We start from the raw sequence: 25,160 nt of genomic DNA on the forward strand, positions 1-25,160 counted from the left end.
GTGAATCATTCAACTTGTTACTTGTATACGTTTCATAAATATTTTAGTTTGGTTATTTGCATAATTAAAAAGAATACCCAGGGGCCAGGGTGATAAAATGACACATATACTCACAAAACACACATACACTCTCTCTCTCTCTCTCTATATATATATATGTATAAAATTGGCTTTTTAGTTCAATGTCTTTTAATCTCAGAAAGAAGAAAACATGTCAGAAAATACAACCTAAACCATCTGATTATAATTAACAAACTCCATCACCTAATCACACACCTGTGTATATATATATAACATGTAAACACTAGCTTTATATATATATTATCTTTAAAGACAAGCACTAAGCACTCTGCAAAGCTGCACAAAACCCATTTTCATTTACCACGTGATCTGCGTTTCGCTCTCTGTTGGTGACTTTCGACAATAAATAAAAACAATATTTAAAAACGTTTGCTTAAAATAATTTGACTTAGGTAAACAACATTCTAAAATTATGTTTATGATTTTCCAAATTGAAGGATTAAAAGAATACTCGATATACATACAGAGTTTAAGACGAAGGTGATTGATATTCCAATATATATCAACAAGGAAAAAGATGCAAACTTGTTATGATACTAACTTATTATACAATACGTGCTTTAGAGATGCTTTATAGAAGTGAATATTATTGTCAAATACAGGTACACAGAATTTGAAATTATATAAACAATAGTTAAGGGTATATATCAAAGACATTTTAGAATGCAATGACCAACAAAAGTATATCTAAGAAAACTTTAGATTTTTTTCAAATGATAACAATATTGAAAACTGCTAAAGTTATTGACAAAATGGACTGAGAATCGAATGCATAACCTTCAGATTCAACCATCGACAACAAGGCACAGTGTCAGTTGGAGCTACTTTAAATTAACCAGATACACGTGTTTATGGGTAGACAGCGGTTTAGATGAGAATGACAATTCTTCTATGTTTTCATCAGTTTGAAATAAATACTTTTCTTCATATTGTATTTATCAAATAGTCATTGAAGCTCCTCATGCCTTATAGCAATCCAATGTCATTTAATAGCTGTAAAGAATCATTGACTGTATGCTTAGAGATTTTTGAATAATGTGAACAATATTTCGACTTTGATTTAAATTTTCTAACAATTTAGAATCTTCACAAAGGTCATGAACTGCAGTTCTAACCCCTGTAAAGTTCGCATTGAGAGCTGCAGGCAGTTCAAGGAGGTGTTGTTCCTTTCTTGGTACACAGCGACTGCGGGGTGAGGGACTTTTCTTTACAAGATACATTTTTCCAGCTTGAAACCTTTTCAGGAAATACTTTTGAAAGTTTCTCATCTCTTGACACTTTCCAAGTGTAATCTAGAGGGTTCGAATCCTTTTCCGGTTCTCCAGGCACTAAAGAGTTACTAACTGAGCTTTCAACACATTCCTGGGCCGCTTGTTGTTTCACAGCTCCACACTGTCGACCACACTGTTTGCAGTCCGAACCAATATTCTTGGAAAGATAATCATTGAAAGAGTTCTGTATTTCATTTGCTTTCGCCGCTCTCCAACTAAAAGGCATATTTTTAAAACATTCGTAAGCAGCTGTATTCACGAAAAATGCAAGAATATTTTTGTTGTCCTCTTTCGTGTTTCCCAGACAATTGAAATGAACATTTTTGACAAGGCAGTCGAAGAAGTTCGGCAAGAAAGTCACGGAGCGCCATCTGGTCATCTTATTGGACTCATTGTTAGTGTCTTGAACGAGCCGAAGATTAGCGCCAGAATTAGTGTACTGGAAAGTTGGAATCCCCCCGAGCCTTAGAAACCGAATAGCCTCGTTGTCATTAGTTTCCCCTTCACCAGTAGTTTGCTTATAACTCTCACTGAAAGCCACCATTACTCCAAAGTCCAACCAGTGGTTGGTAGTGAACACCGCTACCTCCTCTGAACATGAATATTTCATACCTTCAATCAGCGCGCAGGGGATGTAGTGAGAGTACATCATTATGATTGGATTTTCATTGGGATGTTTCTGTCTGAATGACTTAAGCATGTTGTTAAAGTTGTTTGTGTTGAATATAAATCTTACTTCTCCGTGGGCGAGATCTTGTTCCTCTAAGCTTAGCCTGTCCGTTACTGCATCATCTTTCTGATTTAAGAACAACTGTACTCGGCCACCATAGAGTTTTCGCAAATCATTTCCGTTTTTAGGATTCATAATTTCGTCATGACTAGCTATTAATACGACTAAATACTGAATCCATGATTCTCTCTGTTTGTCTCCATACTCGCGCATCTGATCAAACAAGGGCTTTACAACCTGCGGTGTGTACTGTTCCACGTGTGGAAGAACTGCACATGTCTGTTTACAAATTGTCGCCAAAACGACCAGGGAAAAGCCCACAGCCATTTGTAGTCTTCCCATGCTGTTGTACTGAGAACTTTAACTGGGCAAAGTCTGAAACAAAAGTAAAAACAACAAAAATGATTTCAAACAAATTAGAATGTAAATGCAAAAGCAAGAAAAGTCAGAGAAAAGAAGAAGAAAAAAAAAAGAGCACAAACGGTAACGCCAATGAAGAGGTCTAGGATATTCTGAACTGGCCATCTTGTTAAATATAATACTGTACTAGGTAATTGATTATATTACTGCCATGAAAAACTTTGCAAAAAGTAAACTAGTAAAATATTTGACAGATGTATGCCGAGTTAAGAAGGCTTTGTTGCAGGTTTTCAGTAAAGCTGTGGACATCGGTTTTGTTGTAATTGGTGTTTAGTGGAAGACTCCACCTCCACACCCACCGACCTAGCAGCTGCTCAGCAGGAATTTATCAAAGGGTAACGATGGAGGGAAACACCTTTCCCGTGCTGTTCTCTGGTGACGATGAACCACGTTCACTGTCTAGACTCTAAAAGAAATCGAGGTTATACAACCTGTGAAGTGTATTTTAACACTTGCGGCATGACAGTGAATTTGTCCGCAAAATGAAACCAACAGGAAAAAAAAATCTCACAACCGTTACTAGCCTCACCATTTCGACTTACCACGAACTAATCTGGAGCAAAACTGAAACAGGAAATATTAGAAATAAGAGCAAGAAATCAAGAAACAAGTTCCAAAACTCGAGAAACTACAGAGAGCAAGAACACATGTGCAGACCTTCTACAGAACTCTTTGTCATTTAAAAGATCCTTCAAACTGTCACGGTACTACAATGTCTGGACTTACCAGCAGATCTTTGAGTGCCAGCACTGGTGTCTGACGAACGAGGAGAGACAACCAGCCAGGCCACTGTCTTTCAATTTATAAAGATCGCGAGAGCTTTGTTATCGTTCTTGGTAATCAAGGAGTTTGGGATTATTGTAGCTTAAGAGTTCCTGATGGTGGTGACCGAATGTTTCGTATCGTCTTTATCAGTGTTTGTTTCCTGTAAGTCTCGAGATCGGATCCCAGTGGGCTTGAGCTGGAAGGATTAACCGTAACCCTGTCACTAAGACTGATGATGGCAGTATTGTTATCTGATTGAGTGGTTGTCAGTCAGTGAATGACACCTGTCTTTGTGGTGAGCACGTGGATGTATTCGGTAGCTGACAGGCCCGCCTCTCTTTCCTATTGTAGGCAGGTCCTGTACAAGACTAGTCCAGTAGTTGACATTCGTAAGCCAGTTCCTCCTGTCAGGGGCGTCGACCATCCTCCAAGATGCCCTGATGTACTCCTACTACGTTGCGAACATCAGCTCCTATTTGGTTATCCAGCAGTGCTGCACTATTTCTATTATTATATAGAGCTTCTGGGACTTGAGCAAGGACTTCTTTGACATTGAATTTTCACATCATATTGCATAGTCCCTCAAGGCAACTTCTGTTGAATGCCTTTTTAAAGTCAATGAAGTTGTGACAGAGGTCCCGCTGATACTGAAAATGCTTTTCTTTAAGGATACGACAGTTGAAGATCTACTCAACTGCGCCTTACGGGGTCTGAATCCAGCCTGTTTTTTTCGCTAGGAGTTCCTCTGATGTGGTTCTGTATGACCTTCACTTTGCTTTGGTGGCTGATAAGGTTTATGGTTCTGGGGCGGATGTCTTGTCATGTCTCGGAAGCGACTTACAGACCGGTAAAGGCTGACGCAATCTCTAAGTGTGATGCAGGGTTTGTCTTATCGAAACTTTAAGCCACTTCCGCCGGCCGATCCGTCCTCCAAGCTGGAGATGGTTCATCCCATCTCTAACTCGCTCAACTCGCTTCTTAATACTGGGTGAAGCGGAAAGAAATTTTCGCAGTATTTTGAGAGAGAACCAATCCTATTAATTCATGGGAGGATTTAGCACTCTACCAGCGATTGAAATTTTGCCATCACGGCATCTTGGTGATCGTCGATGAAACTAAGTTAAAGAGCATCGTCCAGCTATTGTCTACAAAGAGGAGATCAGCCAGGCTGAAGGAAGTTGGTTGTCCAGGCAGGTTGATGACAATCAAGTAAATTGAGTACTTTGAGGCAATAACCGCCTCCATTCCACCTCCTCGAAGAGTAAACCGAGAAAAGTCCCCAGACACAGCAGGAGGATGTACAGATGCACATACACAGGCACACACACACACACTCTCTCTCACACACGCACACACACACACGCTCTCTCACACACGCACGTATACTTACAATTCGCCCTGTTAAACATTGTAAGTAAAAATGTGAAATCACAAACTTTAATTGCTCAGACCAAATATACAACAGGAAATGAAAAGCAAATAAAAGCTAAACTTATCATTACCAAGACAACTCGTTTTGTAATTTACATTAAATTCAAAGTTATGTAACAGCGAGTAAAAAGTTCTTGATGAGATTCCAAAAACAAAATATGTCCATCGTCTCTTATTGGCATGGAAATGTCACAACAACCCACAATCAGCTCTCTTTTTGTCTCTGTTTCTATCAGTCTCTGAGATTTATTCATTTTAACAAAAATGTTGAAGTTTAAAGAAGTGGAGTTTAATGTAAGGCTCACACGATATGCACACTACAATATGAGCTCATGTAGTTTCCACATTTATGAAGAGTAGTTTAGAGGGTGTGCCTGAATGTAGATGTGCATAAAAAGTATTCTTAACATATGTCACCTGCACAATAAAATAGAAGCTATTTATACATGTAATAGGATAAAAATAGAGCAAAAAAATAGTAATGTGTGTATTTCTGTTCAAGTGTGTTAAATATCAAGAAACTATATATACAATATATGCGCAGACAACTTAGCGGAACATTCTAATAGTATTACTAAATCATATATAGACGACTACTCTACTATTATTACCAGTATAGTAAACTATACGTTAATGAAGTTGACAATTTGTTTTTAAAACTTTTAAAGGATACTAAATCTGGTCAAAATTAAAGAAAAAAAGAATGCGTGAACTTCTGAGATAACAGTAAGAAGATCACTTTCTGTCAGTTGCAATCAGTTGCAATTAAACAATAATACTTATATTTTGGTACACAGTGACTGGGGGGCGAGAGACTTGTCCTTACACGACATGTCCTTGCCAAATTGTTTTATTTTGTTCTCATCTGCTTTGCGAAATAATCTGGTAAGGTTTTCATCATTCGAAGCCCTCCAAGTTGATTTTAAGGGATTGAAATCTTCTTCCAGTTGTCCAGGGACTAGAGAGTTGTCAACTGAGGGTTTAACGCATTCCTGAGTTTTTTTTAACGCTTCACATTTGTTAGAGCACTGTTTGCAGTTCGAATCAATATTCATCTGAAGATAATCGTTGAAACAATTCTTTATTTGATTTGTATGTTCCGCTCTCCAACGAAAACTCATAGCTTGAAAACATGCGTATGCGGCGTAGTTGGCAAAATATGCAATGATCTTACTTCTCTCCTCAGCCGAGTCGGATAGGCACCCACCCTGAACATTAGTTTCAAGACATTTAAAGAAGTTGGATAAGAAAGTCACAGATTGCCATCTGTCAGATTTATCGGCATTTTCGACATTATTATTTTGAACAAAATTCTCGTTGTTATTGTCATCATATTGGTACCGGTAGGATGGAATGCCTCCGAGTTGAAGAAAATGATTAGCAGACTGTACATCTGTGCCTGTGTCTTCAGGTGTGAACCCCACAAAATGTTCAGAAAATGCGACAAGTAGACCAAAGTTCTTCCAGTTGTAAGTGGCAAACACAGCTAACTCCTCAGAGCACGAATACGGAAGACCGTTGACATTAGCGCAGGGAATGTAGTGAGAGTACATCAGAACAATGGGAAGTTCAACATTTCCGTATACATCTCTGAACTTTTTAATCATGGGATCTATCATATTGCCATAGATAAATCTTGCTTCCCCATGCGATGTTCTTTCTGTGTCAAAGAGTTTTTCTATTTTAGAGTCTCGTTTATTGGGTATCCAGTTTAATCGACCATTGAAATGTGTTTCAAGCGGCTCCTGGTTGTTGAAGTCCATAATTTCACCATGTGAAGCAATTAAAACAACTAAATACTGTTTTTTCCCCTTATCTTTCTTGCTTTGTTCTGTCATTTTGAGCCCATACTCTTGCATCTTGTCGAAGATAGGTTTGACCACAGCCGGTTGGTACAGACTTATCTGGGGAAGAACTGAGTTTGTTTGTCCGCAAAGTGTCGCCAGCACGAGCAGGGAAAACCACACAGACATTTTCATCGCGCTGACAACTCCTCGAGGGAAAAATCTGAAACACATTATTTCTCAGAAAAACAACAACAAAAAATTTCAAATAATGCAATGAATAAAGCGAAGGAATAACAATAACAATAAAATTAATTAATTTGACAATTAAGAAGTGCCTTTAAAGAAGTGAAAAACGTTAAGAAAATGGAAGCTGTTGAAAAGATGTGTAAGGTTTGTGCGTTTGTAGAGACAAAAACAAAGAAAAGTTCTGCCAATTCTAGCATCCCCATTTTGACAAAATCTAAAAAAACAGAAGCATCTTCACGTAGCAAGGATGTAGGAAGGTGAAGGAAGAGAATCCTATATCCTAATCTGATGACCGTGTGTAAATCATGTAAAGGGTGGAGTGTAATTCTCGTGTCTTGCCGCTTTTTGCTTCTACTGAGAAATCTGACAGGCAGGTCCAGTCACAGCAATAAGCAAGCTTTAAACAGGACATTTCTTTTTCCATAACAATGTGATGTGCGGAAGAACTGCACATGTCTGTTTACAAATTGTCGCCAAAACGACCAGGGAAAACCCCACAGCCATTTGTAGTCTTCCCATGTTGATACACTGAGAGCTTCAACGGTGCAAAATCTAAGTTAGCAAAAGATAACTCTGCCCGGAAGTTGTTCTTTTTAAAGAGAGAAAGGTAAATTTGGCGAAACAGTTAAAGGTTTTTATCATAAAAAATGAAGACGAACTGGCGGTACCCGTATCTAATCTCAACAATATCAAACATGTCCTAAGAAACACAAAACAGTGAAATTCAAGAAACTGGATCATAAAATAAAAATTATCTATGCTACATTTATAATAAATTACAATTATTATTTTTTGAGAAAAGTACAATTTGTCTTGTGATAATTCACTAGACATTTATAAAAATTTCGTATTTTCTCAAAGGTGTAAAAGGTGTTTGTGGTCATTCGTGCTATTATTAAGCTACCTTTTAATTACCAACATATTAGATAATGGAGTTATCGAAATTTAGTTAGGCAATGGTTAACATATTACAAATGTTTTTCAATATATTTTGCTTTCTTTTCAATCCTCACCATATCTTTCAAAGACGGACTGTAAATCCATATTACTTTGAGAGAGAAGTATATATATTAAATGATTATTTTGAAGCATTTTACAGACAATAAACTGGTGTAGATGGAAATGACTAACTACTTCACTAGAAATCAGTGATGTATTAGAAAGTAATGTACCATTACTGCTGATGTATTAGTCCTTACAATTATTAGTCTTTGCAATCACTATTTCATTGACTATGTATGACTCGTTCTACATCGCAGTTGTACTTACTTCCAGTCAATGATGATGGACTTCAGAAGTGTGGCTCTCCTCCCCAAGGTTCAGCTTGAACAACTTTTATACACGAAAGTGACAGAAAAAAAAAACACGGGCATAATCCTCACGGATGTCCTCTATCATTGTTCTTCTCGATACCGATGTTGTTTTGGCCACGCATGACAAACGCAAAGGAAACTGGAGCTGATGTTCTTTGTAACTTTCGTCTACTGACAACACCCAGCGACTCTTTTCTGGGAAAGCTGTTTCAGCATTCCATATCCTGTTGCACAGACATGTTTGTAAAAGCATTTTCATCGAGTTTTGAAGATATATATTTCAACAGGATGCAAAACAAAGCTGTTGACAAAATAGCGCAGAACAACGCAATCACACAGATTAAGGAAACATTAAAGACCAACCTGAGCGATCTACGTTTTTTTCCCCAGATATCTGTAGATATGGGCGATATAAAACTAACCTGTAAATTTAAGCCTCCAAAACCCATCCATACATTATCCGCTAGCAAAGTACGATTCGTACCTTCGATCAACGAGCGCAGCTTAAAGTGTATTACGTCACGCTAACGGTGCACTACGTCACGTTGGTACATCATTCACAACATTGCCAGCAATCGACAGTAATCAGAGCGACAGATCGCGTTACTGAGATGTTGAAAGTCTGAACTTCTGTTAGCAAAGAAGCAGTTTTTCAGAACCATGAGAAATGTAGAATGTCAGCATTCCAATAATCCGAACAATCGCTCACTCTCTCTCTCTCTCTGATTGGTGTTGACTGCTGACAATGTTGTGAATGGTGCACCAACGTGACGTAGTATACCGTTAGCGTGACGTAGTACACTTTTAGCGCCGCTCGTTGATCGCAGATGCGAATCGTAGCGGAAGCGGATAATTTATTAACGAATAGGCTTTGGAAGCTGAAATTTACAGATTAGTTTTATATCTTATATATCTACTGATGTCTGGAAAAAAAAAGCAAACCGTTCAGGCTGGTCTTTAAAATTGTAAAAATGACCCGTGCAACTATGTACCGCAAGGCGTAGCAAACACCTGGAGAGCTCAACAGGACAATGAAGTCTTGCTGTGGTATCATGAAGGTGAGAGGAGACGATTAAGAGATTTCCTGGCAATGCTGTATGTGTTGATTCTATGCATGATTTATAGCCCACAAATATTTTATCATATTATTTTTTTTTAGATGCTACCGAGAAAGCCACGTCCGTTGTGGACACATCCGTGAGGATGTTGCGATTGTGCTGATGTTGAAAATTTGAACTGATGCAGTGAGGACTTCTCTGTAAGTATTGCTCAACACTTTTTAATGACTTTTTTGTCAGGTCTCTCAAAACCAAGATAAGCAGACCATATGTTAAAGGTGGAGACCAGCAGGGTGAAGGCCAAATAAAGGTTCTAAGAAAACTGTCATTAGCCTGTGTAGCAGCAGCAGCAACAACAACAATATAATTTGCAAAGCGCATTTCTCCATATGGTTGTGAGCTCAATGCGCTGCCCAAGAAAGACTACAAACAAACCGTCGGCTCGTACAAGAAACCTAAATGTCAGCAAACAGATGACACCAAGGCAAAAACTTGAAAAAAGTACATGGATAAAGAACTGAGGAGAAAGCGGAACAGTGCTCTTGATTATGCAAGCTATTTCTTCAAGAGAAAGGGTTTAATGTCAGATCTGAAGGCTTTGAAATTAAACAACTCAAAGAGAAAGGTGAAGTGGAGCCTGATGAGGGAAAGGAGCGTCTGCTGAACTTCTCCTGTTTGACAGGGACACAGAGAGAGGGCGACACACAGACCAAAGAGACAGACAGGTGTTACAGTGTCAGACATGTTGTATAAAGCTAGGAACGTGGAATTGTGTGGGCTTCTTTTGAGAGCATAAAATCTGCCTTGTCCTTTAATCTCCTATCTCTCTGATTTTAACTTTTCGTGGATTTATTATTGAATTATTGCTTTGATTCCCTCTCAAAGAGCACGTGGTATTGTAAAATCGAGGCTGACTTCCCTTTTCTGTCGCTTTGAGGTTGAGGGAAAAAACTTGTCCAGTGTCTGTTGCTTCTGGCTTTTTTGTAACACTTCGGTAATACGACATCACATTATCATTGAACATGTTAAGGGTCCTAATGATTATCGCACTGTTAGGGAAAGACTTTTCTACAAACATTTGCGATTTCCCCGACTTCACACACATTTCTTTAATCACAAAAATCACTACACAAGAAGGATGCGCACAGATAAAGATAACGAACGACCGATCGTAACTGTGTCTGTAGCGCGAGTGATGCTTGGTCTGAGATACTGGTTGGTCACGTGTGGGTACTCATTCAAGTGTCTTATTTACACAAAATACTTATTAGACAGGTGCAGTAAAAGTGTATGAAAGTCGCTACTGAAAAAATTCAGTATGATGCTCAACATAATTCTTTACAGCATAACATAAAAGCAGCCACAGTATTCATTCTTTTATCACAGAAAAGATTCCGCTAGAACACGAATATCCCTGGACTGCTGGCAGACAATTTTTTTCCAGTTAACTACTAAAACGAAGCATGAGACTTCAAAGCTTTCGATTTAGTCACATTCTTTGTGGAGGCTCGCCGAGACCAACAGCGGAGAACTTCGCAAGAGGCTACGCGTTGGTCTCGGCAGACAGACAGCAGTCCACCTACACACGTGCGTGGTTAGAAACAAGTTGCATGGCAATCAAAGGGACATAACTGTCAAGCCTCCAATTATTCCTTTAAGAGTGCATTCCCTTGAAGGTTTACAAGATGCTGTGAGATGGCGGATCTGCTTCACAAGCTGCGAAAATATAAAGCATACTTGAAGGTGCATCCTGATGGCGATAAGGTAACATGGAATAACACTAGGTTCCTTCTAGTTTACGGTACCTGTTGATGGTCTTTAAAAGCTTAATATATTTTTCATTAATTGCTAAATATTTTTTTTTCTTGAAAAAACATATGCAGATGCATTCTTTCTGTACCGCGTACAATACTTCCTGTGGTATTTTATATCTGCATGTAAATAGGAAATAAACTTGCAGTCTAGAATTCAGTGAGCAGTCAAAAGTAATTAGCTGGATATATGTGGGCGCAAGTATTTTTAACAATGTTATGTAATTCCTTTGTACATCACCAACATTGATTCTTCATATAATAACAAATCTGTGATAATTATAGAATATTTGCAAATCAACCTTGATCTGTTGATGTTAAATTCTCAAACATTAAATTATGTAGCCAAGGTAGTGTCATGACTAGCCTTAGCATAGTGGTCCAATTTCTTTTCATTGTTGTATAGCCTTGTTCTCATGCGGTTTTCTCCCTCAGGTGCTGCCTGTACTTCAGAAGCTTTCCACTCTTCCTATGTCAATAGCAACATTGCAGGTACATTAATTGAATTCACATTTATTTGGGTATATATATGTGTGTGTGTGACCTAGCTGAATGTGCATCATGTGTAACAATCCTTCCTTCCACACAATAGCAGTGGCAAGCTTAGCCTTAAAGTAGAAAACTGGTTTCCTGCATCTCCTTTGTCTAGTTGTGATAATCTGATCCAACTGGTCATTAACTGTGACAGATTTATCTTTACCCTTTCCACCTAGCACCTTGGCAAATACTTTCAATTGTTCTCTTCTCTCTTTCTCATCTTTGAGAAGACTCAACAAGTAAAACCGCGCTGACTAAATGTTTGCTGCTTAAAATTAGTAGAAAAGTGGTTTTCTTCAAGAACTCATTATCTCTTAATAACCATTTTCTAATATTCTATCAATAGAGCATAACAACAAGCTGTCTGTTCAGACTGAGTGGTCCCATCCATCCTAGGGATTGGTCCCGAACAGCCCCTTTCCTATCCACCAAAACCCTCTACCTCCCTGCTGGTTAGTTGGTGACTTCAAATGCGCCCTCAAATAATAGGCCTTCCCTGTTACACATGAACTAAGAAAATTGAATGGTGAAGTGAACCTACAAGCAGGGGAAAGGTGTTGTGCAAATGTCATTCTATGAAAATGATATATTTTTTTCCTAACACTATTCATCACTGAAGAAAAATCAAACAGAGACCATTTTTTATTTATGCCTCCCCATTCTGTGATTGTGCCACCACTGCCGTCCCCAGGCCTTCTCTGCCCTCTAATTGCCCGCTGGTAAGCTGGTCACTGCAAATGTGCCCTAGAATGATGAGGTTTTACTGGCAACTGCCTAGTTCGCCTTATAGTAGAAGCGGCCCTGGTGACTAATGCAACAGTGCGGGGCAAATTTTAAAAGTATGTAGTTATGTGACTAACACTTGTTGCACAGTAAACATATTTACCAGTTTTAATTTATATGTTTCTAGGATGGATAGTTTGCTTGCTGAAATGTGCTTGCTCAGACACTCACCTCTTTATCCATCTACCCACCTTTTGTTTGTTGGTTTGCTATCTGCTGCTCTAATGTTTTGGCAGCCATAAAGTTTAGAATTAAAGTATTTAGAGATTTTACTATGCATATTTGATGTTTTAGGAAACTGGAATTGGAAAAGTGGTTAACGGTTTTCGGAAACAGGATGGAGATGTTGGTGATTGTGCAAAATCTTTAGTTGCACAATGGAAGGATCTGGTGACTGCAGAGGCAAAACAGAGGCAGCATGAAAGTGATGAAAGTGGTGATGACAGAGCTGCTGAATCAGAACAGGATGAAAACAGAGATGAAGCAGCAGAAGAAGAAGAGAGTATGAGACATAATGAAGAGAGTAGTGATGAAAACCATTATCAAGAAACATATGAAAACTGTGAGAATGAAGATGAGCCTTATGATGATGGAAGAGAAGCTTCTGACAGTTCTGATCACGTCCAAGAAAGTGAGAATGATGATCAAGATGACTCTCACTGCAGCATGCAACATGATGACGAAAACAACTCCGATGAAAGTGAGGAAGATACTTGTCGCAAATCCCATTATAAAAGCAGACAAGATGACGAGGATATTGGTCAGGCATTTAAGATGGGAAAGCTTCACAGTCATTATTCATCCCATAATAATGCCACACTAGAGCACACCTCGACAAAGAGAGATGCTCGAAGAGAAGTTAAAGAAAAGCATCGTAGTAGCCACAAGTCTTCATCTTCAAGTGCCAAACACCACATTAACCATGGAGATTTTGACCGAAACACAGACATTAAGCACAGCAGTCATGTTAAAACTGCTGACAGACAGCCAGATGGACATCATGAAAGTGCCTCCAGGCACAAGGAGGACAAGAACAGATCATCCTCAAGAAGTAAACATCCACATAAAAGTGAGTCTGAAAATCAGGCTTCTAAGAGTCATCACCAAAATTCATCACGCTCTTCAACGCATTCTTTGTCATCCAAAGACCAGACCTCAACAAAATGTCATAACAAGGAGGGGTTACACTCAAGCACTTATCAGTCTTTATCAAACTCAAGCTTAAAAACTAACAGCTTTTCATCCCACACTACACCAGATGACAAGCAGTCTTCTAAATTAGAAACTCGGCATTCAGACAGCAGCAAATCTTTAGGCAACAAAACTGTTTCATCCAGACTTTCTGATTCAGGTAGCACATCCAAACCAACAAATTCAGGTAGCAGTAAGTCCACAGATGAGAAGATTGTTAAGTCTGGTTCAAAGCATCAGAATCATGAAAAATCCAGCAAACCAATGCCAACGTCTGGCCTGCGGCATTCAGGTGAAAAAGATTCATCTGCAAGAAAAAATATTTCCAAGACAGATCATGGATCAAGCAAAGATAAGGAAAGACAGAAACACAAAGAAGGACATTCCTCAGAAAGCAGGCAGGCATCCTCTCAAGACAGACATTCAAAACATGTTGCAGAACCACAAAGGCAAACTTTAGGCCAAGCTAGCAAATCTGGCAGGAGTAACCCACTTTCAGTCAAAGAGACCTGCAGACCTCATCTTGAAAGTGAAGAGGAGGAGAGAGGAGGAACAGCAGAATCCTGTGATGATTATGAGGAATACATTGACAGGTGGGTAGAGGATGGTGTTGTTGAGTACAACCCTAGTGCTGTTAAGCCAAAGGCTGCAAAGAAGAAGAGGCTGTCAACATCTGAATCGGAAAGAAGTCAAAGCATTGAAGACTACGAAGAATATATAAGTAAGCAGGCTGCGCATGCCTCTGCAGATTTTGTAGAGTACACCCCTGGGCCTGTGAGCAAAGACAGTGACAAAAACCACTCTCGGCACAACAAGGACCAAAAAAGTTCTAAACACAGTCATTCAACAAGTGACAAACATCATTCCCGTAGTGACAAGAGCAACTCTAAACTACAGAAATCTTGTGAAATACATTCTGTGGACTACGTTCCAACAAAGATACAAAGAGACAAAGTCAGTTCACATGAACCTAATAAAGCTGCAGATCCTTTGCACAAAAAAGTCAAGTCTTGTGCCCATGAGGAGTACACTGTGCTTGAAGACAGTGACGGTGAGAATGAGAATGCTGAATACATCCCAAGCCCCATCAAACAAGGAAAAGAGCGTAAGCCAGTATTCGAGGTCTTCAGTGGTGACGATGAACATTTGGATACAGAATGCAGGAGTAGAGAAACAAAGACCAAGACTAAACATAAGGAGCAGGTTCAAGATGAAAAGCTACATTACGGAAATGAGCAAAGGAAATCCTCCCATTCCTTATCCTCACAGAACTCGAGCAAAAATTATAATGATGAAAAACAAGTAGACAGGAAAGTGCGTTACGATGGGAAAATTTTTAGTGAACCAAAGCAAAATTTTACAATGCACTCAAAGTCAACAGGCTCAGGAAAAAATACAGAGAAGCAAAAACATGGTGAAAGTCAAGACACAGAAAGCAGGAAGCCGAGCGATAGGAAATCCAAGCTTGATTCACATGTCACCGGAACATCCAAGAGTGATCGGAATGTCAAAGGTGTTCCATCCCATTTAGGTTCTTTGGATACAAAGAAAGATAGCACATCTCATGGCAAGGGCACTACATCTTCAGCCTCGAAGCCCAAAAGCAAGTCTCATCTTGTGAGTGAGGCTACTGAATATAGCCTCTTCAGCTGTCCAGATGATCACACCATCAAAACAAGCATCAAAAAGGAATCTAAAGTTCCTGCATCTTCATCTGTTCGTCATGCAGACAAAAGCAAATCTTATGACAAATCTGTAGTAAAAGACAGCAGCAAGGTGCAGGGTAGACATTCAAAAACCTTTCCGGATGAAAAATCTTCACAAGACAATAAATTGTCATCAGAAAAGACCTATCACAGTGTCAGCAGAGACAAACACAGTGAACACAAACAAATATCAAAGTCAAAGGAAATTGTAGACAAAATCTCTTTCAAGCCAAAGGACAGAGATATCAGTGATGATCACGAACACAAGGGAAAGTCTTTCAAAACAAAGAACAGTGAGGTCGGTGACAGAAAGTCTGATATCGCAGAATATTCCATGCCTGTTGATGACGGCGTTTCCTTTGAAGACTTTATGAACTATGATGAAGCATCTGTCAAGAAGAAGAAGAAGACAGCAGACAAATCTTCAAAGATTAAGGAACCTTCAAGGAAAAGTGAAAAGACTTCTCCTGTGCCTGCTAGAGAGGTGAGTTTTAGGTATATTTGTTTGCCAATTATGATTTATAGTTGTACAAAAATAATTGTTTCTTTGAACATGAAAGACGTCTATCCTTTTTATTTTTACCCAAAAGCTTAGTTCCAAAACTGATATGAAAATAAGCATAGATACTTTCTTAAATCTGATGAAGTTCCTGTAAATATTGAATATTTGAATTTATTACCATTTTAGAACATGATAGATTTTTTTTCATAGAAATTTCTCCTTTGTAAGTTGGCTAGTTATTGTCTGTTCTTTACTAAAATAAATATGAGCTAGCACATTCATTTCTTCCCTTTGTTTCAAGTTGCTTTGTGACTGCATTATTAATGAACTGCAGTGAACAGACTGAGCTGTAGGTTGTGAGTGTGCTGCCAGGATACATATGTAATAGCGTTCAGGCTGAAAGGAGAAAAGGGCAGCTACCTAAGTTAAGCAGTTTTGATTCAATGGCAAAGGAAAATATTCACCATTAGAAAAATTTTTAGGGCTTTTCTGAGCTTTTCAGTGGAGTTTGTGATAGTTTCATTCTTGGCCCTCTTAGATCTGAAATGTTGCTTTAGGATTTTTGTATACATGTGTATGGCGTGCATTAAAATTTTACACTGATTTCAGATTAAAATCACAAATGAAGATATTTTGAACATGCTACCAGAGACGAGTGCCAACTATAGACCTTTCCGATTTCACCCCATTGATGAAGAAAGACACAAGGAAAAGGGTAAGCAGGCATTTTTAAATACATTTGTATTGCACAGCATAGGAATTGTACTTTTAGGGGTAATTTTCATTTCAGTTTCTATTTCTAGGCGTTTTCTTTATTTCTGAAGCCAGTAGATAGAGTGAAAATTGGTAATGAGACTCAAAGTTTTGTGGCCATAGGGGCTGTGAATGTATGGGGATCAGCATGTCTAGTGCACACCATAAAAAGGATGAAGCCCAAACCCTCTCTTTCTACTGCCTTTACCTTCTCTGATAGATTGGGTACCCATTTCTTCTGAAAAGATGCAAGGCAAACTATGCACCCAAGAGATAGTGAGCATTTTAGAGAACTTGTCTTTTCACATGCTACCCAATAACAGTGGAATTCATTTCCATTTAATCTGTCATAATAACCGTAAATTTGAAACAAAAGCACTAAGGACTTAACTGTTTTTTAAATTTCTTCACATGCTAGGTCCAATCTGCTTTTTTCTTCTATGCTGGGAGTTGATACTGATTTAGTGCTTACATGGTGTTTAGAGTGGGTGTTATGGGAGACTATTCAGTAGAAAGTGAGGGAGGCAGTGTGTTGCATGCCTCAGTTAAAGAGTGAGTGTAAATGTTTGTATATGGGACTTTATCACTTTATAAAGTGTTGGCATCATGTTGTACATTTTGTCAGCAGTTTTCTTTGGTCTTTGTAAAGTGCAGTGAACCTGGTTCAGATTTGGTTACAGCACAGAATAATTGTTCTGATTATGATCGCTATACTTGTTATATTGGAGTCTTTGAAATTATATTATGAGAGTAAATGTGAGCTTTTGTACAAGAGTACTCACCTGATACTTCTTCACTTTCTTCCTGTTATAACCCTCTTATTATAGTAATGGTGAAAAAAAAAAAGCAGAGGATACTTAGTATATCAGCTGTCATGAGTGTTTGTGTTCAGTACAAAATGGTGATGATTATTTACAGAGTCCTACCTTTTTGTTGCAGAAGGCATCTATGTGGACCCCATGCTGATTGGATCAAAAACCACCTCTCGTACAAAAGTTTATTCAGGGCAGCGTCATGGTTTGACGGGTGTGGCTGGCATCTTATGTTGATTTCTAAATTTCTCATATAACGAAGGCCAAAAGACGAAAGTGTATTATGAAGGCCTGTATCATTAAATTAACCTAGCAACAGCTGTTTGTAAAAGGTGAATAATTTAACATAAAGTATTTAATAGTATTAACAAATTAAAGGCCAGCAACAGTAAAATGAAAAAAAAAACCCCCAAAAATCTCTTCAGTTTTTGGTATTCTTACATATACAGACAATGGAGTTGTATGGCTTGGTAGTGAAAGGTTAATGTATGCCGTAGAAAGGAGAACAGCAGCTGTTTGAGTTGGGGAAAGATGTTTATATTAGTCTGACAACACCAGCCCAGTGCTTCAGCAGGAATTAAAGATTGGCAACAGAAAGAAAAATTACCATGGAGACTCAAAACTCAAACTAACTATTGTGAAAAATTAATGTGTGCTAAAGGTAGAAAACTGGAGTAGATGTAATGGAATGTATAGGGAAACAACCACCTAAATAAAGAAGCAGGTTTCTCACTGAATGTCATCACCGCAAAAATGAAATCTGCATAAACTTAGAGTTTTAAGTCAAGTGTAATTAAAATGTTGGCTTTTTTTAAAATAACTTTTATGGCTATCCTCTTGATATATTCTGACCACTGTTGTTTTTGTTTTTTGTTTTTGCTTCTTACAGAGGTGAAGTCGTTGTTCGACCTTTGCACTCAGGTCCTGATTGACAACATAGATGGTAAGTCATTTAGTCAGATTGGATTGTACTACAGTCCTTTTATTCCTTTTTTTTTTTATACAAGTGATATGGCTTAACTGCATCAGCTGTTTCAACTGACTTTAAGTTTGTCGATAATCAATAAAGCTTGAAGACACTGGCACAGATGTAGTGAGGTGTGAAGGGAAAGTAGGAGCCTGGCTGACTTTGCTAAAAAAAATAGATGCCTTTTCCTTCCAGCCATTGACTATGTTGGCGGCATTCCCTATGATATCTTGAGGCCTGTGTTGGAGAGAGCTACACCTGCACAACTGTTCAACCTGGAAAACTATAACCACGTGAGTAAACTAAGCTTGGGGAAGTCTTCATCTTGTTCATATGGCATGCAACAGAGAGCTGACAACATCCCTGCTCCCTTTCACACACACACACACAATCCATCCCCCCCCCCTCCAACTTCTAACTTTTGCCATATTCACTGAGAGTTAAGCTGTCAATGACTAAACCAGGCTTAGATAAAATATGATCTTGTTTTGCTTCCTGCTAAAGTAGTGTGTTTCACATCAAATTCCAACAGAAGAAAGCTCATTGCTAGATTTCAGCTATTGTCTGCAGCTGTCCTCATATGACCTTCTGTAAAATCTACTGTTGTTATTTGTTTTGACTTTTGACTTATCTCTTTGACAAAATTAACATTTAAATTGTAGTTGTTGCCTTTTTAAGATTTTCGTTTTCATTGATAGCATTTCCTGGAAGATACTGACAGCTTGTGGCAGGCACACTGTGAGCGAGACTTCCGTGGCTGTGAGCCAGATGAGATAGAGACGTGGAGAGAGCTGTACCTGGTGAGTCTGCAATGACACAAGATATTTTGGGGCTTGAGGGTCTTTTTTTAAGCATGTAGGTGCAGGATTGGATGATTTCTTGGGGAGGGGGGGACATATCTGAAAAGTTCTGAGGCGTAGCGAATGCACTTTACAAGCTGGCTGAATGTTTTGGCGAAATTGTGCCCATGGGAGAATTAGCATCTGCAGAATAAATTTACTTGATTCTAGCCATTTTGCAAGTTGACATCATATTTTGCTTTTGTCTTTTGAGGAATATATTTTTCCTTTGCATTTTATAGTACTTGAGGGCAGGGTTTGCGAATATGGAAGCAGTCATGCATTAAGCACCCCTTATCTTTTCCCTGAAGACTTTGTCATAGTGTACTATGACTTGAACTTAACATTTATTTTTACTTGGAACCAAATCTACGATGACTTACCTCTGATGCTGACAATTATAGTTAGAGTGACTTACTGATCTGTAGGTTAAGTAAGACAATTATCCTGACTTGCTGATCAATTGCTTAGCATAAGTATGATGATTATCCTTAGCATGACTTGTTGATCTGTAGGTTAACATAAATATGACAGCTATCTTCACCGTGACTTACTGATCTGTTGCTTAGCGTAAGTATGATGAACGAGAGGCCAAGTACCAGAAGCTGAAGACAGCCATGTCAAGCACCATCACTCGTGGCCAGGCTGGTAAGATGCATGTTCTTTTCGCTGGACACCCTGATCAACATTTTTAGCATTATCATATTATTTAGTTCTGTTTTTGATTCTTAATGTGTACTAGATTCATAGTACTTTTCTTTGCATACCATATTTAGGTGGTTTATTTGTTTTGCTTTTTTTGAAGTAGGTGTTGAATGTCTCCCAGAGGGAAAGCTTATTTTCAAGTGATTGGACTGAGCTCAGTTCAAGATAGTTTGAATTAATCTTGGCTTCCTGTTGGCTGACCCTCAACTTCCTATGTAGATTCGTGTATGGTTGTGACGTCGCAGTTTGACCTGTTACTGTGCATAGCAATGTTTGTAGGCATATATCTCAAGAACAGAATGGATTGTTCTCTTAAACTTTGGGAATATTTGCAGAGGTCAACATCTGCATTAAACATTGATTGTGGAAAAGAAAGAGCCATCCAGTAATGGCCTATTATTTTGTTTGTTTTTTACAAAGGAATTATTAGTGTAACATATAGCTTTGGGTTTCACCAAAAGTCAACCATTCACCAAGTAGGCTACTTTGCAATGAACAGATTTTGTCTATTTTTCTGCTTTTTTCAGGCCGAAAAGTTCGACTAGCTTTTACGGATACCATTGCAAAACCACCACGAGATGTCCTACGCAGACAGATGAAGTATGGCACAGCTGGAATTTCACGTGCTGGTCGGCCAATTCCATCTGCCAACAAAAGGTCCATGGATGGATCCTCATCTTCTGGTACTTTGCAACATTTGAAAGATTACCGACAGATAGGTGCCTCAGCAATCGCTTTGGCCACCAGAGTTGACCCATTCCAGACTAACAAGCGTAAGTACTGGTTGTACTTTTGGAATAACACCACAAACAAGGCAACTCTTAAATCAGAAAAACAGGCTTTAGTCTTTTGTTTAGCTTAGTGTTATGCAAGGAAGGAGTCTTAATATTTTTAAAATATATTTAAATTATAAACATGTGCATTTATAGCGATAGTGGTAGTTGGCGAAGGGGTATGTTTTGTGCACCATCATGTATTTGTTAAGGTGACCTGTCAAATCCTAAAAAAGGACAGAAAGGCTTCCCTTTACTGTTCGCTTCTACTGACCGCTACCCACCTATAATTATCTACCCAACCTCGACCCACTTGTTCTGGCCTTAAAATAGGTTGGTTCGTGACAGGGAAGTTAGGAATACATGCGGTGCTGACAGATAGCAGCCAGGGAATCGGCACTGCCTGTGATCTCCACCCCACCTATTGTCGGTAGGGAAAACTGACCTTGTGTAAAGTGTAAAAGTCTGCATTATGGGTGTTGCTACCTTCCCTCGCTGGGCTAAACCATTTAAAAAAATGCCCTCAAAAAGTTCTACCTTTAGACCTTCAAGGACCTGTTGTGGCCCACGGGCTGTAGGTTGGGCACCCCTGATCTAGTATGTATCAGATATAGATTGTGTTTGGCATGTGGTTGAGTTGCAACAATGCTAAATATATTCCTACAATATATGTACTGATCAAGCATTCAAATTTCAATTTTTTTTCTCTTACAGCAAGGATAGTGGCTCCAATGATGCAGAAGACACTCAAAATGCTGAAGAAAATGCGACACTAAGCAAGAGTCTCTGCACCAGAAAAAACTCCCAGCTTCTAATGATCTCACATCATCTGTCTCTGGTCTTAACAGCTAATAGAATTGCACCATAAAGTGAAAGTGAAGTTTCAGAAACATGGAAAACATATTTTGTTTTCTGCTTGTTAATACCAGTAGGGTAGCAAAGAGGGTATGTTACATGGAAGTGGGCAGGATCTGACCACACAAATCCTGAATTCCCGTCCCTCAACATATCCACTTGTAGTAAACTGATAATGCAACATCTTGCATAGTTTTTAGCAGGTTATTAGGGTGTGAAATTCTTGAAGGTAGTGGTCTGTAATACTGAATCCTACACAAAGCTGTTTATTACATTGACTAATATTCCTTGCCTAGTGAACCACTGGTGCAAATTATGTGAGAAAGTGACATGCATGGAAGGGCAAGAAATGTGTGCTACATATCTGTGCAGACGCCGTAGCATTCTGCTGGATTTTGTTCCACTGCGTGCTTTGACACTGAAAGAGAGAATGCAGAGGTACTTCTTGTGTTTGTTCTTCAAAGGCCTACACACATTTAAAAATGTGTTTTATGAACACTCACCACAAAATTTGCTGTGCTTAAATTTGTACATAGGTGTTCTTGAGTCTTCCCTTTTTGACTGAATCGTGCAAAGAGTTTAACAGTTGACAAATAGTTTCCTCATGCGGCTGCCTGAAGTGTTGGATTGCTTCACTTGTACCCATAGGCATAAAAGTGTTTTATTATATAGTTGTTTAATCCCAGATTTTATTTTTGTTGTTTTGCTATAGTGAAGTAATAGAAATGTGTGTGTATATATATATAGATCTGTTGAAGATAGATCACTTCCCAGATAACTGTCACAAAACTTTTCCCACTTTCCTGATTTTAATGTCTGTATGCAAAGGAAGAACTGACAAGTTTCTAAAATAATTTCTGCAGCTTTCTTTTGCATATGTAAATTCTCCATATAAAGTGTGGCTTCTTTCATAGGTTTGAGAAGATAATTTAAGCATATTTTGTGCTAGCTGCCAAGTGTGAAAAAAAAAGATTTTAAATGTAGAAAATGAACCAACACGACATAAAGAGAGTATTATTATTATTGTGACTTGGTGCTGAGGAAGTAGATAATTTATGTGCTAAAATTTGAACAAGTCTTACTGAAATTTGAGGCTTATTACTTCCCCTTCCCCCATACATACTTTAATGCACCTTTTATATGCCCTGAACAGGGTATGGCTTTCGATGACATTTTTTTGTATTTTAAGTTTTTTTTTTAAATAGATTATGCAAAAAGCATGCTGAAATTGATAACGAGAAGTAAAAGAAACACGGATTAAGCAAATATCATCCATTAATGTTGTAAAAAAAAAAGTTGATCACAAGTGCCTAGAAAAGAATGAGTGGCACCTAATTTTTTTTTTATTGTGTAAGTGCATACTTGTGTCTTTGTGCATGCATGTGTATTCATTTTTTATGTATATAAAGCATGTTTTTTGAACATGCAAGGCAAGGTTTTGCCTGAGAGTCCTGATAAATATTCATATTCATTTGAGAACGTGTTACTTTACATAAACGACACTGCATTCATTTTGACATTTGTGTCTGTTGGCATGAATGGCTGTACCTCTTCTTGAGGAGTTTTAAGAACATATGTTAATATTGCTTTTAGAAATGTAGAGGGGCAATGATTTGTTCCTTGTTATAAACTTTTTATTGTGTGACTAGTATTTGACATACAGTCATTCTGTAAAGATCTATGTCTTATATGGTGGGTGGTTCCTTGAAGTGAAATGAAAGTACTCTTTTTGCCTGGTGCAGATTCCTTACTGTGGTATATGCTTTATTGTGTGTGTAGTCAAGTGCAATCAGCATGACAGTGTGTGTAGTAAAGTATGTTGGAAGAATGTTGATCGTGAATAGCATATGAGGCAGGTGGCTTTGTGATGTTTGCAACTATAAGTTTGCAAAGTGATGTCCATGTTGAGTTGAAAATACTTATAATCATTTCCTGGTGTTGTACGTCATGTTGTATTCTGGCAACACATTCACTGAGCCCTGCTTGTACCAAAACAGCATACCTGAATTACGACATGTCTATGATGATGGTGTGTACTGTTAAGAAATTTTTAAACAATATTTTTCTTAGGAATCATATCTAAGAAAATGGATTGCAAGCTACATATGTAGATATATTGACAGGCAGGGTAATTCACTGAATGTTCATGGTGTTAAAAAGGAATACGAGACAGTTTTAGGATTGTGTACAGCAAGTGTACAGCAAGTATACCCTGACCTATTTAAGTTCATCTATGGGGTTTGCAAGTTTACCGTCATATTTATTACCTATGAGAAAACTGGAACTTTAGCTTTTCACTCTATTTAGTCATATTTATTATAGTGATAATTTTTTAAAGAGGTGATAATAGAATGATGACATTTTTTTTCTGGAGCTGGACTGATAACATTTTGTAAACTTTTCTTGACAGTTCTATTGATGTTTTGCAGAAGTATGTTTGCTACAGGCATACGGTTTGGTACTAGAATGATTCATGTGACTTACACAAAAAGTCTTGTTATTGTCTTTCAGTTGGGATAAATTGGTAGAGCAAGAGAGTGAACTGTCTTTTGAACACTATAGCTGTAGGCCTTACACAAAATGATATCTATTGGCCATCTATTTTGGTGGCCTCCTTCCTCACGTTAGGCAGTCTGTAAACCACAGCAACGCACAGAAAAATTTCTTTTAAACAGATTTGCCAGAATGAATCCCTGCTGAATAGTAACAGTTGCCTGCCTTGCCACATTGTTTGAAAGTTGACTTCTTAGCTTTCTTTTGAGATGCTAGTCATGACTGGAAGGAAGAAAGTGATCATAAAATGCTGCATATAAAGTTAAATGCCCCATATTGCCTTTTTAATCTGTGCAACGGGTATGTGCCTTCTAGTGCGGTTTATTCTTTTTATCAGCCATATTTTGTAGCTTGATCACACTTGACCCAAAACAGATTGAGTCATCATTTGAATGGGTAGCAAGTAGTAAATGTGTTCATGGCTTGAAAATGATTTTGCAGTTTAGCTTCTGTTCCTTCTTCAGACCTTGCCCCATGAGCCCAACCACAGGGTGTAGGCTTCAGGACTGAATTCATTCTCTTATTGCCTATGTTGTCTTGCCAGCTAGTTCTTTTTTCAATTGTTATTACTGCTTATAAACATATGCCTACTTGTGCATGAAACTCAGAAGCCAGTTAGAGATTTAATAAACAAAAATGAAGTATATTTACAGCACAGTGCACTTTACAAATTTACATGGGAAATATACAAATACAGGCTGTCAATGTACAAAAGTGTCGACTAAAACCTGTCAAAATGTAGAGACGATTATAACCAAATTTAACAGGCTGCGGACATCGATAAACAAACTGTCAGATCTAGAGTTTCTATGCCCTTCCTGTGGAAGACAACCCTCACAGCATGACTGAATTTTTTTTTTTTTTCACTCGGGAATTTTTATTTCTTCTGGTCCAGAAATTATTTGTGCACATTAGTAGGTAAAAGCAATACAATTATTAAAGTGAGATCAAGACCAATAGATTTTTTATGAGAATTTTTGAAGTTATTGAAGAGATTTTTGTCAAGTTTTCATTCATGATTTTATGGAATGTTAAAATGGTTTAAAGATGGGACACATCCAACTAAAAGTTTTATATTTGTAGGGACAAACGAAAAACTGACATGCTTATGATATTTTACATGGGGTTGAATGTTGATTTATTTTATATGGAGAGATCTGTATTTGGCTATGTATTTGAAAATAATTATTTCTTTTTCTTCGTTGAATCTGCAGATTTTATATTGAGGACTTGATACAAATCTTTATCAGTGTATTAGCAGGCCTATACGA

General features: G+C 38.1%; 3 protein-coding genes across 7 annotated transcripts; 1 reads left to right on the forward strand and 2 right to left on the reverse strand.

The window, feature by feature from the left end:
- Nucleotides 1-171: 171 nt before the first annotated feature.
- LOC112563183 lies at nucleotides 172-3,457 on the reverse strand. 3 transcript variants are annotated; one of them, XM_025236969.1, is made up of 2 exons: nucleotides 3,160-3,457; nucleotides 172-2,457 (listed from the first exon to the last, which is right to left on the reverse strand). In XM_025236969.1, exon 2 carries the CDS (start codon nucleotides 2,422-2,424, stop codon nucleotides 1,231-1,233), a length of 1,194 nt encoding a protein of 397 aa, XP_025092754.1. In that variant the 5' UTR covers nucleotides 2,425-2,457; nucleotides 3,160-3,457; the 3' UTR covers nucleotides 172-1,230. The 3 variants fall into 3 exon arrangements, with proteins under 3 accessions (XP_025092754.1, XP_025092753.1, XP_025092755.1); XM_025236968.1 differs by having other exon boundaries at nucleotides 3,229-3,456; XM_025236970.1 differs by lacking the exon at nucleotides 3,160-3,457 and adding an exon at nucleotides 2,806-3,111.
- A 1,225-nt stretch (nucleotides 3,458-4,682) lies between these two features.
- Nucleotides 4,683-8,270, reverse strand: LOC112563182. The gene is made up of 2 exons (XM_025236966.1): nucleotides 8,001-8,270; nucleotides 4,683-6,705 (listed from the first exon to the last, which is right to left on the reverse strand). Exon 2 carries the CDS (start codon nucleotides 6,675-6,677, stop codon nucleotides 5,478-5,480), a length of 1,200 nt encoding a protein of 399 aa, XP_025092751.1. The 5' UTR covers nucleotides 6,678-6,705; nucleotides 8,001-8,270; the 3' UTR covers nucleotides 4,683-5,477.
- Nucleotides 8,271-9,091: 821 nt separating this feature from the next.
- LOC112563177 (elongin-A-like) lies at nucleotides 9,092-24,980 on the forward strand. Of its 3 annotated transcripts, none has more exons than XM_025236951.1 (11): nucleotides 9,092-9,302; nucleotides 11,349-11,405; nucleotides 12,528-15,614; nucleotides 16,242-16,347; nucleotides 17,325-17,411; nucleotides 18,087-18,140; nucleotides 18,360-18,457; nucleotides 18,863-18,964; nucleotides 19,573-19,651; nucleotides 20,236-20,481; nucleotides 21,196-24,980. In XM_025236951.1, exons 2-11 carry the CDS (start codon nucleotides 11,385-11,387, stop codon nucleotides 21,255-21,257), a joined length of 3,942 nt encoding a protein of 1,313 aa, XP_025092736.1. In that variant the 5' UTR covers nucleotides 9,092-9,302; nucleotides 11,349-11,384; the 3' UTR covers nucleotides 21,258-24,980. The 3 variants fall into 3 exon arrangements, 2 of the variants coding, with proteins under 2 accessions (XP_025092736.1, XP_025092735.1); XM_025236950.1 differs by lacking the exon at nucleotides 9,092-9,302 and adding an exon at nucleotides 10,313-10,866; XR_003098976.1 differs by lacking the exons at nucleotides 9,092-9,302; nucleotides 18,863-18,964; nucleotides 19,573-19,651; nucleotides 20,236-20,481; nucleotides 21,196-24,980 and adding an exon at nucleotides 10,307-10,866 and having other exon boundaries at nucleotides 17,325-17,529; nucleotides 18,360-18,433.
- Nucleotides 24,981-25,160: the final 180 nt, after the last annotated feature.

The sequence above is a fragment of the Pomacea canaliculata genome, linkage group LG4, assembly GCF_003073045.1.
Source record: "Pomacea canaliculata isolate SZHN2017 linkage group LG4, ASM307304v1, whole genome shotgun sequence".
NCBI classification, from domain to species: Eukaryota; Metazoa; Mollusca; class Gastropoda; order Architaenioglossa; family Ampullariidae; genus Pomacea; species Pomacea canaliculata.